A 14,956-nucleotide genomic window follows, 5' to 3' on the forward strand; every position below is an offset into this window, starting at 1 on the left:
ATAAACCATTTCAGAGCTGAGCGCGAATCCGAGAATGAGTGAGAGTGCGCATACAGTACTGATTTACACTTGGTTGGCGGTGTTGCACATCGCCGGGAATAGCAGATCTACAAGCTCACAACGTGTCGCATCGCCACGCGTTGTGATCTTGCACGTCGGGCCATTTCCAGTTTGTGACACGCCACGCAACCAGAGTATAAATCAGGCATACAGTACCGTTCTGGAACCAGGACAGTGTCCACACTGCCAGCATTACACCCATTTCCTGTTGGTTTTTCGCATTGAGGCGAGATGACCAGAGTTGTTCACCAGGGCTCTCCACACCCGCACACACGCAGGCACGTGTTTTAACTTTTGGGGCACATGATTGGGCTGCAGTGCTGACACTGCAGCCCACTCCCTCCTCCCCCCAACACTGTCTATGACTGCTGTTCCAAATCAGCTGACCCAAATTGGCCAAAAGGAAGATGTATGAATGAGTGATGCTGGCGGTTGCTTTCTGAGAAGGACCGATTTCGTCAGACGATTCTTGACCCCAACCCCCATGCACGGGCTTGCGTGCACGCACGCACGCACGCACGCACGCACGCAGTCTGTCACATAATGTACAGATTCTGTTTCTCTGTCTCTCTCTCTGTCTCTCCCTCACACACAATCTGTCACATAATGTAGTTTCTCTTTCTGTCTGTCTGTCCGTCTCTCTATCTCTTTCCGTCTCTCTATCTCTTTCCGTCTCTCTATCTCTCTCTCTCCCTCTCTCCCTCTCCCTCCCTCTCTCTCTCTCTCTCTCTCTCTCCCTCTCTCCCTCTCTCCCTCTCTCCCTCTCTCCCGCGCACACACCCTCTCTCCCTCTCTCTCTCGCGCACGCACGCACACACGCACACACGCACACACGCACACACACACGCACACACACACACACGCACACACACACACACACACACACACACACACACACGGACCGCACACACCATATTGGCTCTATTTTTCTGGCAGAGAGGAAGCAAATAAACAAACAAATATGTTTCAGCAGGACATTGTGTGTTGATTGTCATGCACCACCTTATGGCATCTGATGATTAGTGCAATGCGTTTGTACAATATTACAGTCGTGTAAGATAATGGATTTAAGTGCTCTATTTACTGAACGGAATAACTCAATTCATATCAACATTGTCTTTGTAAATACCATCAGTTTGAGTATAAAATAAATAAATATAAAAACAAAGACGGGGAAGGGTTGCGCAGTGTCTCTGGTTGACCATGAAGAATACCATAGCCCTGGATATCAACAAACGCACCATGAATATATGCATAATCTCCCATCGGTGTGGTCCAATGTACAGTGCAGTTGGCATTCTGCTGATGCTATGGCACAATGAGCATGCTGGTTATAGCATTATGACCTATAACTGACATACGTTAACAGTGGAATCGACTGATCCTAAATACACGCATCCGCACGCCAATTATGTGTGCAGAGTGGCGACTCTCGATTCCGTTCACTTGTTGTGGAACATCTGTTTTAGCCCGCCGAGTGTCAGATGGGCAGGTTTTACGCTTTACTGAACATTTTAACTGACTGCACTGCACCAGGAGGGTTTAATCAATCACAGGTGCTCGAATTGATTTCCCCCCCCCTTCCCCACGCAGCCACAGGACTGCTCAAATCCCTGCAATCATTAATTAAAGTTACATTTGGCCACCGTATTATGTCTGTCACCAGCTACATAACACTGCTGTCAGGAAGAAAAATAACAACAATCTGCGTGCTACAAATGAATTGCTACTTAATGTGTCCACGGTATATATTTCAGTGTGAAAAGTACAAGAGGGCAGGTCGTACAAGGCACTTGTTTCGAGGACAGAGGAGAACATGTTTGAGTGCTGTGTGTTTTCCCCGGCTAAACTCAGTTAAACGCAGTTTGATGTTCCAGCACCTCCAAATAGTCCGGCTCGGTGTGCAAATTAGCCTTCAGTTCGAAGTACTCGTTCTTAGTTTGCTCGAGCATCACCTTGCGCGGCCTCGTGTACATGAGCGTCTCCATGAGCTTGAGTTCCTCCTGGTGCCCCGGGACCTGCATCTCCACGGCCGACTGGAGCTGGGGCATGTTTTTCCTCAGGTACTCCGTTATTCCGAGCTGCTGCAGCTCTTTCTCCTTCTCCAGAATGTTTCTGTACAGGGCGCTGGGGTCCCCGAGGGACAGGAACTCTGGGGGGCACTCGCCGCTCACGGACCTGAACTTGAGGTGTCCCGTGAGCGGCGAGATGTTCTCCTTCTCCATGATGCTCCGGCAGACGTGTTGCTTGCCGCCGAGGGTGCCCTCCAAGCCGTAGTCGATGTCGGCGGACTCGTGCTCCTTGTGCTGGGCGCAGTAGGTGGGGTTGCGGCAGATCTGCACTATGGGGCTGTGCGAGCGCTCCTCGTACAGCGTGGGCGAGCCGGCCCGCTGGGTGAGCGTGTGGTGCGTGGTCTTCTGACCGTACATGCTGTAGTGCAGGTGAATGGGGCTGCCCGTGCTGCCCTCTCGCGGGCCCTGCTCCTCAGCGATCTTCCTCTTCGCCCGCCGCCGCCGCCGGTGCACCACGAACACCACGGCCCCCGCGGAGCAGAATATGAGCATGAGGAAGATGACGAGGAGGCTGAGGATGAGCACGGAGAGCGGGATGGTGTCGGTGAGCGAGCTCAGGAAACCCCCGCCGAGGCTTTCAGGCCCCAGCGTGGCTGTGACACTCTCCTCGTCTGCCGGGGACAGAGAGTGAAAGGTCACCAAACCGGGACACAGCGCGTCGTGGCGAAGGCTCCGCAGGTCGGTTTGTACGACTTTCTTTGGCGTGTGGCACAGAATGGAGCCCACCACAGTGTCCTTCCTCAGTTTCTCTACCCATTGTTTGAGGCTGAGCAAATCACAGCTGCAGTCCCACGGGTTCTCCTCTAAATAAATCTGCTCGAGTGCGTCGAGCTGATCAAGCACGTTGCTCACTGGCAGGTGCATGAGTAGATTTTTCCTCAGGTTTAATTTGGTGAGGGGCACGTTGCGAAATATCTGAGCGGGAAGAGAGGTGAGCTGGTTGTTATTCAGCGACAGCAGCTTGAGGTTTGGCAAAGGATTAAATGTGCCCGGAGCAATGTCTTTAATGAGGTTGTATTCCAAGTATAGGTACTCCAGGTTGTGCAGGCCCACGAACATCGTGGAGACAAGCTTTTCGATCCGGTTGCCGTTCAGGTAAAGTTTTCTCAAGCTGCTCAGGCTGAGGAATGTTTCATTGTCGATGTAATCGATTCTGTTGTTCGCCAGGTTCAGCAACTCGAGACTATCATACGTGACGAAATCGTACTTCAAAAGTCTCTGGATCATATTCCCTGTCATGACCAGCTTGGTGGGGCTCTGCTCCAGTATTCCGATATCCGAGACCCTTTGAATCCCTCGGTCCTGACAATGCATCAAAAAGCCTGCCACGGGGTGATTGTGACAAGAGCAGTGCTCCACACACGGGCTCCCAGGAACGTGAGACGGCGTCGGAATTCTGCCGTCATCTTTTGCATCCATCAGCCTGGGAATCTGAGCAGCTTTGGATGATGGAGTAACAACCATATCGAGTGACTTGGAAGGCTCCTCCAGGTTGATGTCGGCATGTGATTTACAAAGCACGTCCCGCTTCACTTTGGCCAGGATTGTGCCTTTTAGTTGGGGCGGTTCGCTACAGACCACCTCGCCGATAGCCGACTGGGCCCTCATGTTCTCCATCCAAATCTTTAGATGTAAGATATCACAGTTACAATGCCAGTTGTTGTCTTCCAAGAGAAGTTCCATGATCCGTCCAATGTGCTCCAAGAACCCAACATAAGGCAGCGTCTGGAGCTTGTTACCACGCAAGTCCAAGTGGGTGAGGGGCAAAAAACGGAAGATATTGCCAGGCAAAAACTCAATGGCATTATCATTGAGAATCAGGACCTTAAGGCGGATCAGTTTGTTGAAGGCTCCCGGCTCGACCAACTGGATAAAATTGGTGTCGGCTTGGAGAAACTCTAAATTCACCAGGCCTTGGAAAGTGTCTTCTTTCAGAGTTACCAGGAAATTGCTATTTATGTGGAGTTTCTTCAAAGAGCCGAGGGCACTAAACACTCCCGGTTCGAGCTCTTGTATGCTGTTAGCCCCAAGGTGAAGTGAAAGGGCGTTCTTAAGGCCCTCCATTTCCTCGGGGCGGAGCTCCGCCAGGTCATTCTTGTAGAGGTTCAGGTGGAAGGGCACGCCTGTCGGGACGTTGACCTGGGAGATTTTGCTGATGTTCCTCTGCTCGCAGTTGATGTGGAGGACGCCGTCCTTTTCTTCGCAGGTGCACAAGGAGTCACAGGACTGGGTGATCGGGGATGCTGCCTCCAAGGGATGGGTGTCTTGGGACCCGGCCGCAGTGAGAAACAAGCCCAGGAAAACGATGGACGGCAGCATTTCTGTCAGAGGGATCTGGGGAGGAAGGACAGAGAGGGAGAGGCGGGGAGGGGGAGAAGGAGATAAAAAGAAGGGGAGGGGGGTTAAGTGTAAATTCATTATACAGTGGAAGGACTTTCAGAGCAGTAATCATAAAACACAGCAGGCAACAACAGAGGGAGGCTTGCATTAGTGATGACTTTTGTCCTATTTTTTTAATCCTCATTTGCCTAACACACAGGCGTGGCTTCGGACAGTGATTCATCCAATGTAAGTGTGTAGGATCCTGAATTTATTTAGTGTCTCAAGGAACCAGAACAAAATAATTATACTTATGTACCCGTACACACGATGAAACAATAAAGATACATGAACAAACTCATAAGAACCAGAGCGAAACAGGGCAAAGGAAAACGCTAGCCCACCCCCAACCGCACGCACGCACGCACGCACGCACGCACGCACGCACGCACGCACGCACGCACGCACGCACGCACGCACGCACGCACGCACACACACACACACACACACACACACACACACACACACACACACACACACACACACACACACACACACACACACACACACACACACACACACACACACACACACACACACACACACACACACACACACACACACACACACACACACACACTCCTCTCGCACTATTATGCTCGGACTGCACCTTTCTAAACTAAATGTGTTGTATATGGAACATAGCCTTGAATTTCGAAAAACATGCACATGTACTCTTTCTTTTTTTACACGTTGTTTGCTCTTTCTTGTACTTTTTATCCCTTTGTTTGCTGCGCTTGCTTTGACTGATCTTGACTTATCTATGCTGCTGCATTGTCTGAGGGACGCCAAACAAAAATTAGTTTTACTCTTATGTACCTGTACACAAGATGTAACAATAAAGTACAACCTTGAACTTTGAACCTTGAATCAACTTTGAACCCACCTCTTGACTGCGTGCAAGTTTCACATGCTACCCCACATGAACTGAATAAGGCGTGAAATGACAATCATAACTGCATCATACACTATGCATGTCATTCATATTGTAGTGATACAACATACAACATTTACTGTACGACCTCAGGGAAAGGAAAAGTGTTTGCACGACATCCAAACTATATCTGTGAAATTATATAACAATAACCATTGTGTTTTTACAGCCCTATTTTATAAATACTTAGTAGATCTACAAGCAAATAAAGTGTTACGATGCATTGCAAAATTGTAGATTTTAGACTAATAGGCAAATTACCGGAAGTCATTGGACGATTCCACCTGCAATGACAGGTTGAAAGTAGTTACTGTAAATAAATCTGATTTTATTATGGAGGCCAGGGATGCCAGAAGACAATACCCAAGATCAGTATCATTATGCTTTATATTCAATCCATGCATCTATGCATCTATGAAATTATCGCAATGAGCCGCAACATTCAAAGAAGCCAAGTATAGCATTGCAGTATCTGCCGTCGTCAACGTCATTTGCAGAGATGCCTTGCGGCGTTATTGTGGACACTTGCGTGGTAAAGCTGTCAGCAATTAGCGGGATCACAGACAACATTTGTAGTTTAGATGTTTGCACGATGTTGAAGCTGTGATCGCACACTGAATTGTGATAATTTACACACACGCAGTGTAGATGCTGCTGTGGCCCGAAGGCACATGCAGGCATGCTGTAATTGACTATAGCTGACACAATAGTGTAATGGAGGAATATTCATTTTTATACTAAAGGCTAATGACAAAGCTGAGTAAAGAATGCAATGCTGGAGGGGGCAGTAGAGAATGTTTTGTCCTTTTTTTCTACCTTGGATTGGTGACTTACTACGGAGCCGCGGAGTGGCCATTGACAGAAAATAATTATAACTTGTGTGACGCTGTCCTATTTTGTGGCCTCGAATTAGTATTTAGTGGCCACAAAATACTAATTTGAGGCCACAACTTTATTTTTCTTCTGTCAATGGCCACTTCCGGGGCTTTACTGATTTTGGATTGACCAAACTTATTCTTGTAGTCAGCACATACTAGTATAGAGTATTTGTGACTCTAAATGGTATCGGATCAGCCATCGGACAACATCCCTAATGATGATCCATCATTATTCATTATTCTGTCTCGTCTCAGTAATCTCAATGATCTGTCATCATGTGCCACTCTGACCGGTGTCTCCTGTGAATCTGGGACATGGGCACTGCAGCTGACGCCCCTCCCTGTCCCTCCCTCCCCTTTTGGTGTTTTAAGCATTGTTTTACTTTAGCTATTGAAAAATAGCAGATCTACAAGCTCATCGCGCGGCACCGCGCTACGAGCTTGTAGGTCCGCAAATCTTTGAATATATATATTCTTTCAGAGCAAAAGTTTTTAACTCAAATCTTGGCTTCTGTGAGGTCCCTGGAACAACATATTGTCAGATGGGGGTCGGCGGCCAATTACATATAATCTTGGGGGTCCTTGACAATGAAAATGTTTGAGAACATTTTTCAGAAAACTGTCAGGATTTGTAGAATCGTTCCCAGGTCAAAATGGGTGAAAGGCATCCATACAACAGGAGAAGTCAGGATGTGTGTTGCTATTTATATGCTGCAGTGAATGCCTACTTGCATCGCCTCTTCCTGTTCTGGTGACTCACAGCAGGGATCGGGTCAATTCAGGGAGAGCCCTTTTATTTCTTGCTCCACTGGATTCGCTGCCTTATTATGCAGATTGCTCATTTGAGCCAAGTTGTTCTAACCCCCCCCCCCACGCACACGCACACGCACACACACACACACACACACACACACACACACACACACACACACACACACACACACACACACACACACACACACACACACACACCACCCCGGTCAGAGTGAGTCATGCCACAGACTAGTAGTCAATTCTGTCAATTTCAGAAAACCACTTAAGATACGTTTTCAGCAAAAGGCAATATTGATAAAGGTTTTAAATGACCATACTTGCTTCAGAAGTGTTTTTCTTCTTCCTTCAATTAACATTTACACACTTGACTCAAATGGCAGTAGGCTGACCACAAGCAAAAGGCCAAATTCGTTAATCAGATTCAGCACAAACCCCATATACACTATCTGAAAACCCTCCTCCGTCATTGATTCCCCTCTAGTTCAGCCTATTGTTTTTGAAAGTTTTCTTCCGAAGCGTAATGCCAAGGTCTCTCCAAGAGCATGCAATCATTGGCACGTGGAGAATGTACAGTATGGTAGTCCAAACGAGGCCGCAGCCAGACTGTTATGAAGCAAATGCAAGATGTGGAGACAACAAGACGGATGCTGGGTATTTGAAGGCACAGCGGAAACACCGCAATGTGATTTAGATTATGGCGAGCCACGCTACATCACAGACAGACTCCGGAAGACTTGTTTGGCATTTTTATTATTCTCATGGAATTGGTGGGAAATTTATTGAAAACATGACTTGACGCACACAAGAATGAGGACAAAGTGTAGGCCTGGCACCGTGAATACACAAAATGAAGATGAGAAAGCAAGACGTATTCCCATGATAATTCCCCCGTATTAGTTTGTTACAGATTTGGAACGCAGACTTTTCATTTCATTGCTGTTATTTTTTAGCATCTAATGGGGAGAAAATAAGTGCCTTCGTGACAGCACCCCATGGGGCCAAGACAGCAGTATGAAGAGCAGCAGGGGGGCTATGCACTGCACTCAGCTTGGAAATTTCCGATCAGCTTGAGAATTCTAATAACAGACCTAAATTAAGACCCCCTTGGACCCAAGAGCAATTCTATATTACAATGGCTCGCCCCACCCCCAGCTAATGCAAATACATATCTCACTGTTGTACTGTTTTCCGATCAGCTTGAGAATTCTAATAACAGACCTAAATTAACCCATTCAGGCCTGACGTCGAAATTTAAAAAAAAAAGTTTTCTAAATCATGACAATTTTCGGAAAGATTTGAGGCACATTTTAACGGCAGACTACAAGTTCATAGCGTGCCACTCGGTGGCGCGCTATGAGCTTGTAGATCTGCTATTTTTCAATAGCTAAATTATAACAATGTTTAAAACACCAAAAGGGGTTCCCGCCCCAAAATGGGTTAATGGTTAATGTGGTTAAACGCTAACGTGACATGGATGCGTTCCAGGTCTCAATGGATTAAGACCCCCTTGGACCCAAGAGCAATTCTATATTACAATGGCTCGCCCCACCCCCAGCTAATGCAAATACATATCTCACTGTTGTACTGCTTTCCCACAACAGTGAACGATGTCAGATGGGCTACTTTGCATATTGATAATAGAATAATGTCTTGCTCAAGCCCTTTCCCCAACATAAATCAATTTCAAAGACTCCCAGCCAGGGCTGGGAGACGACGAGGCAAATCTTCTTCTGCTTTACTGCCTCGCCTATCTCACAGTTTGCAATGTTAGTTATGTAGACCTCTGTGAAAATAGTATGACTGAGGGATTATTCATTTTGAATCATAATATGGAACTGGTATACTGGTATAGCATGAGTTGTTGAGACACTTACAAATGTCATATATGTGACCGGGTCTGGCAAATAGGCCCTCATCTCGACCAGAGTAATTTTTCAGTTTTTTACAGATTATTAAAGTACAGAATGTAAGCTTTCATATGATGTATCATTCAATGAAATTGGAAAATATTTGAAGGAGATATGACCATTTTAAAATGATTGTGCCGTTTTACCCAAAGCTGAGAAAATCCCCTTTGAATGTTCACAACATTTCAACACCTAGAGCAGGCTAGCCTACTTTGACTTATAAATGTATACATTTAATTTGCCCAAATCAATAATCTGTTGGAATGAAAACCTTCTTCAACATTCAAGCTGTGTTAATATGAAAAAAAACGAAAATCACAAAAAAAGAAAATCAAGTTTATTTTAGATTTTCTGCCTTTTCATTATAGGCGAGATGAGGACCATTTTGCTAGACCTGGTCACATATTTTACATGTGTACGCCTACTTGTAAGGGAATATTGCCAAACAAACTCCCCACATTGCTCGGTGACAGTGCAACGGTGACAGGCCAGGGTTTGCAAAAATGCTACAAAAACAGGCCTCTGAAAAGTTGAGCATTCTTATTATGTTTTACTTTTCTTTTTCCCCCCTTTTTTTTATTGCTCTACAGTAAGTAGCCTTTGGTAACCAGATACTTGGCCACCCACCCACTTCATATTCTGAAGCTTATCCAACACAATGAAACCAACACCATTCTCACAGCCTCCATCTCATCCCGCCTAGACTTTAGAAAGTCCTTATACTTTAGGCTTTAAAAGCAAAAAGGTTCTCTAGTGTCCTGTCCTCAACTGGTGTAAAATTCTGAAGCTAGATAGCTGCCCTTCACTGGCTGCCGGTGAGTTCCAGGGATGATTTTAAGATATTACTGATGACTTTTAAAGCCTTGCGAGGCCTGACTCCCAGCTAGGGTATATCTCTGATTATGCTGGAACCGCATAAGCCGGTGCACAGCCTTAGATCCTCAGGTAAGGTTCTACTACTTGGAAGTTCCCAAGACTCGCCTCGTAAGGCTAGCTAAATCAGTCTAATCGTTTAAATCACTCCTGAAGACGTATTTGTATACCAAGGCCTTTCCTTAGATTAGATACATACATAGATACATTTCCTCTTTTATTTTGTATTATATTCATACTTCCTCAGCAGTAGTATATACAAGATATACAGTACTTCGAAAAGAGAAAGTTTAATCAATATATTTCATGTAATGTTCATGCACTGTATGTCTCCCAACACTGCATAGACAGAACTCCCTCTCTCTCTCTCTCTCTCTCTCTCTCTCTCTCTGTTCATGTGCACGTCCAGACACCACATCAAGTGAAGCTCTGTCGATGATCTCTCCTCGTGCAATGGCAGTGAGAGCAACGCATCAGCAAGCATGGTGAGGATGTGAGTCCATCCCGATGCTTTTGACTTTTCACTATTTGTCTTATGAAGAATTATATAGGGCTTAAGTTAACACATTTCGCGCCATAACCGTCTATATACGGTTTACAAACCTTTTCACTTTTGTGCCAATGTCGTAAATATACGGCCTCTTGGATACAGCGTGTATCGCCTGAAACGGCATCCATCTTGGAACGGACAAGAGAAAACAAAAAAGGTTGTATAACGATCATCCCATAGAGTCCCATAATGGCCGTGATCTTTAGTATGATCTTAGGATGTCAATAAAAACCTTGCACGTTGCTCCAGTTAGCAGATTAGCGTCCTCCATGCTAGTTCCATGGTAGAGCGACCCGCTGTATAGCATCGGCTAATACTTCCGGTTCAACAGCCGCGTCACGTGGTCCTGAATATGTAGGTTTTTTTTGTTTTCGCGTGGCAAGGTTTACAGAGGTGCCAAAGAACATGCCAGCAGGAAATGTGTTGTTAAGAAAATGTGAAATGGAATGAAATGAAATTGAAGTCTGGTGATAAATAAGTCAAAGAAAGAAAGAAAGAAAGAAATAATTAAAGAAAGAAAGAATTAAAGAAAGAAAGAAAGAAAGAAAGAAAGAAAGAAAGAAAGAAAGACAATAAGAAGAAACTCATCTGGAGATTAATTATGTATCACTCGTGCGACTCCCACTTGAGGTGTCACGATGATGCACACAATAGGCCTTCCCTATTTACTGGCCCACAAATAGGCCGCCGATGATTCGGAACAGCTATCTATAGCGTCGTGCCGGGGTGTAGCGGCGATGCACAGGATCAAAGGGAGTACCTCTCCCACGCCGGATTGCTTATTCATCACAGACTACAGTACCATGTTAAAGCTGGATGGCATTTCTTCTAACGCGCCCATGCGTGTATCTCATGCTTGTACTCTGCATGTAGTGCTGATACGCACACCAGCCACAGACCTGAGTGCTGTTCTAAAACGTGTTAATTTCAAGGACCCCCGGTTTGCTACGCATTAGGCCATGGACTCGGCGGGTGTACAAATGCCAAAGGTCAAAAACTCGGTGGGTGTTCCAAATGGACCCTTGCGGGTTCCTTTTGTACACCCTCTGAGTTCCAGACTGTAACGGTCCATTTGGTTCCTATCAATAATTTCGCTGGGGAACCCCCTAGTAACCCCCTGAAGGACCGCTTGGGGTCCCCGAACCCCACTTTGAGAACCACATCATTATAAGATACACATGCACTAGCGCGTACACACACGCACACGCACGCACGCCCTCCAGTTGCCACACAGATATTTAATCAAGCTTGGAATGATCTCGTGCCAAATCCGGCGGTGCAGCACGGCACGTTCTAAACTGTTTTGCCTGCACAAATTGATCAGATTTGCCTTGAGTGATGCGCGCGACACCCCCCACGCACCCCGAGAGAAACAGATGGTGCCGATATTAGTCAATTCCACAAACAAAACGTGCAGCCAACACGAGCCAGCAGCCCCTGACGTCAATCACTGTGTCTGCGCGCCAGTGCAGTAGATCCAAAAGAATTGTTTTCATCCAACACTCCCCTGCCATATACCTGAGGGTGATATAGCATGCAACTGCCAAGTCGATTCCCTCAGGCTTTACAATGCTCTGATGCAAATGAACATAGATGTGTCACATGTACACGAATAGTCCAAGATATAACTCTGCTTTACACCATGTGTGCGTGGCATAGTGGTGCTGTATGTACCACAGCCAGCAATTTATTTAACCACCGGAAACCTATAAACCTTTTTTTCCTTCACAACAATCACACCTCCTTGCAGTAACATACCAGCTGATCTATTATGCTGCTCAGAAAAGGGATGAAAAAAAAAATATATATATATATATATATATATATATATATATATATATATAATTCTACAGCACAGAGTGAGAGACTGCTCTCTCTCTCTATCACTGTCTTGTCGTAAAAAAAGACTACTCTAAAGTGAGTAGACTGTTCACGCTCCTCATGGAGATTAAATACCAGTTTAAGGCTGACCTATTTTATCCAATCAATTTAGTTAAATACTTTAGATTAACTAAACACCAGGGATCACCAGTGGCCTTTTTAATGGGAATTAGTCACCAGACTGCTTGTAATGAGCCAAAATGCTATTAACAGCGTTGAACAGCATGCGACATTAGCCACAATTTGAAACAAGTTCTGGCTTTGTAACATTCAATTAATCTCTCCTCCTAATACACACACAGTCACAGACCTGACTGCGATAATAACATGGACGCAAATCCCACCCGGACTTATGTTGAGCAGCAATCCGTGTCTAGCATCCCTGTATTGTCTACTGAAGCATCAATGACATTCAACATTGTACAAAAGGTGTTGTAGGGCAACGAGCAGATTGTCAGATTCAGTTATTCGCGAGATCTAGATGCAACAGCGTAATGTTAACTTTGGGCTTGTGCCAGCTCGCTTGTGCCAGCCCGTGGCATAAGTGTCGTGTATATACACCAGTTGGGCGAGAGCCTCTCTCTTTTATATAACAGGGAGGGCAACATCCCTAGTCACGTTCTATCCCCGTCACTGTCACACTAAGTAAAGCTTACAAGTATAAGAGTCACGAATAGCCCATAACCCATTAAAACCGGGAAGGCATCTGTGTCGTTTAAAATGTTAACCACTTTATCCACACTTTGGCTATTTAAAAATAGCTCACAGCACGTCACTGCGCTGGTAGAGCTTTTTTTTTATCTTGAAAACGTGTGCAAATATTTGTGTATATTTTTTAAAGCGAAAGTTCTTAACTCAAATCTTTGCTTCCGGAGGTCTCTGGAACAAACTATTTTGCGGTGGGGTCGGCGGCCACATACAATTTGAAAACGTTGAACCACTGATACGATTTTCGGGAAAACTGACATTATTTTGTGGAATCGGCCCCAGTCTTAATGGGTTATGAATAGAAGGCCCATTCCTGCTCTTGTACCTGCATGAGGCCACTATACGTACAACAACACCTGTTCTCCCCTCCAAACTGGTGAAACCATCGTGTCTCTTCAGTCAAGAGACAACTCTACTGCATTACAGTAATGTGTCTTCCTCCCTCTCAGCCATCACTCAGAACATTGCTCTTTGCACAAATTAAGCCTTTAACTTCTAGTGGCCCGGGTAGATAATGTAGAAGATAATGTAGATAATGTTCATTGGGTAATTGTGACTCTGGATCTCTCTCTCTCTCTCTCTCTCTCTCTCTCTCTCTCTGTCTGTCCAAAAACAGTTTTTCTGTGTGGACACATCCAACAGCTCATTAATTATAAAACAAAACATGGCTCAGTCTGACTTCGTCACCACCCACTTCTCTCCCATCTTGTCTGCGCATCCTTTGCCAAATGGAAATTGCAATCTTTTAAAACACTTCTATTAGCACCAAAGAAGAAGGGGAAAAAAAGTTTCACAACAATAATACTGCAGTACAACTAAGACTGAGAAAAAGAAAAAAAAGAACATGCATGGATTACATAGATTATCAAGATGTTCCACATTCTCTCCATTAGTGGTTGTTGAGATGCATTGGGTGCGAGCGACACAATTAGGACTAATGCAGACTCCTCCAAATGAACAGAATCAAGTACCAAAATCGTGGCACTGCGTCTTTATTTGAGCACTCCGCATTTGGCTGGGTATAAGTCAGCCAAACTGTCTAAAACATCTGCAGCCAGTATGCCACAGGCCCTCATTTGCCAAGTGTAATTCTTTGATACAGTGTGAGCCAGCAGGAAGGAAATGGTTGCTGCTGCTTCCAGAGTCACTGAAGGGACTTGGCTGCAAAATAAACTCGGCCGCTTCTGCCGAGATACAGTGAGCCACAGGGTGGGTGCATGTCGGTTAGCAAGCCGTGGCAGGCGGGGGCTTCTCCGGGCCGTCCACGTGGGTGGCTGTGATGCTTTCGGAATGCCTAGCAGGCCCAGTGTGGAAGTTCTGGAATGGTGTGTGACTGTGTGTCCCCCCCGGTCAGTCTTTCCTACAGTATACATGTATTTTTTTTACTTACAAGACTCCCCCTTTAACCCAATAAGAACTGAGGCCAATTCTACAATTGCTTTCTAAACCAGGAGCTCTTTTAAGATTTTTCAAAAATATTCAAAAGCAACGGCATGCTGGGTGAGCGCTGGCGCTTTGGCATGGGGGGGTCAGATCACGCTCTGGATTAAGAGCGTCTGCTAAATGCCTAAATTGTAAATTGATCAACATGGAATGAATTCTGTACTGGCCATATAAGGAGCATGTCTTGAGTGTACAGGGTTTGATGAGGTCAGATCAACATATGGAATGTCAGAACAGGTCAGCTCCATACAGTATATGGAGATAGAGGGGACATTCTCTTGGGGTTTGATGAGGGCCTAGGTAGGGCTGGACCTTAATCTTCGGGCCTGTTGAAAACTCTAGTTTTCGCCGGCTGCCGGGCGTGGTTGTACTAATAACTTTGGGGCAGGCCCGTCTAGAGTTTGAAATTTGAATGGACAGGTATACGTCAAAATGGAGATATCAAAGAGGAAGGATGGACGGGGAAGGATCAACATATGGAATGTCAGAACCGGTTC

At 45.6% G+C, this 14,956-nt stretch overlaps 1 protein-coding gene across 1 annotated transcript in view; it reads right to left on the reverse strand.

Moving 5' to 3' along the window:
- Window positions 1-1,646: 1,646 nt before the first annotated feature.
- slitrk6 (SLIT and NTRK-like family, member 6) overlaps window positions 1,647-14,956 on the reverse strand; it is a 29,878-nt gene continuing 16,568 nt past the window's right edge. Inside the window, exon 2 of the mRNA XM_079495113.1 lies at window positions 1,647-4,466. Within this exon, the coding sequence (XP_079351239.1) occupies window positions 1,911-4,451 (2,541 nt within the window). The 5' untranslated portion in view covers window positions 4,452-4,466 and the 3' untranslated portion in view covers window positions 1,647-1,910. The remainder of the gene's footprint in view (window positions 4,467-14,956) is intronic.

The sequence above is a fragment of the Electrona antarctica genome (genome assembly GCF_951216825.1).
Source record: "Electrona antarctica genome assembly, chromosome: 24".
Lineage (NCBI taxonomy): Eukaryota > Metazoa > Chordata > Actinopteri > Myctophiformes > Myctophidae > Electrona > Electrona antarctica.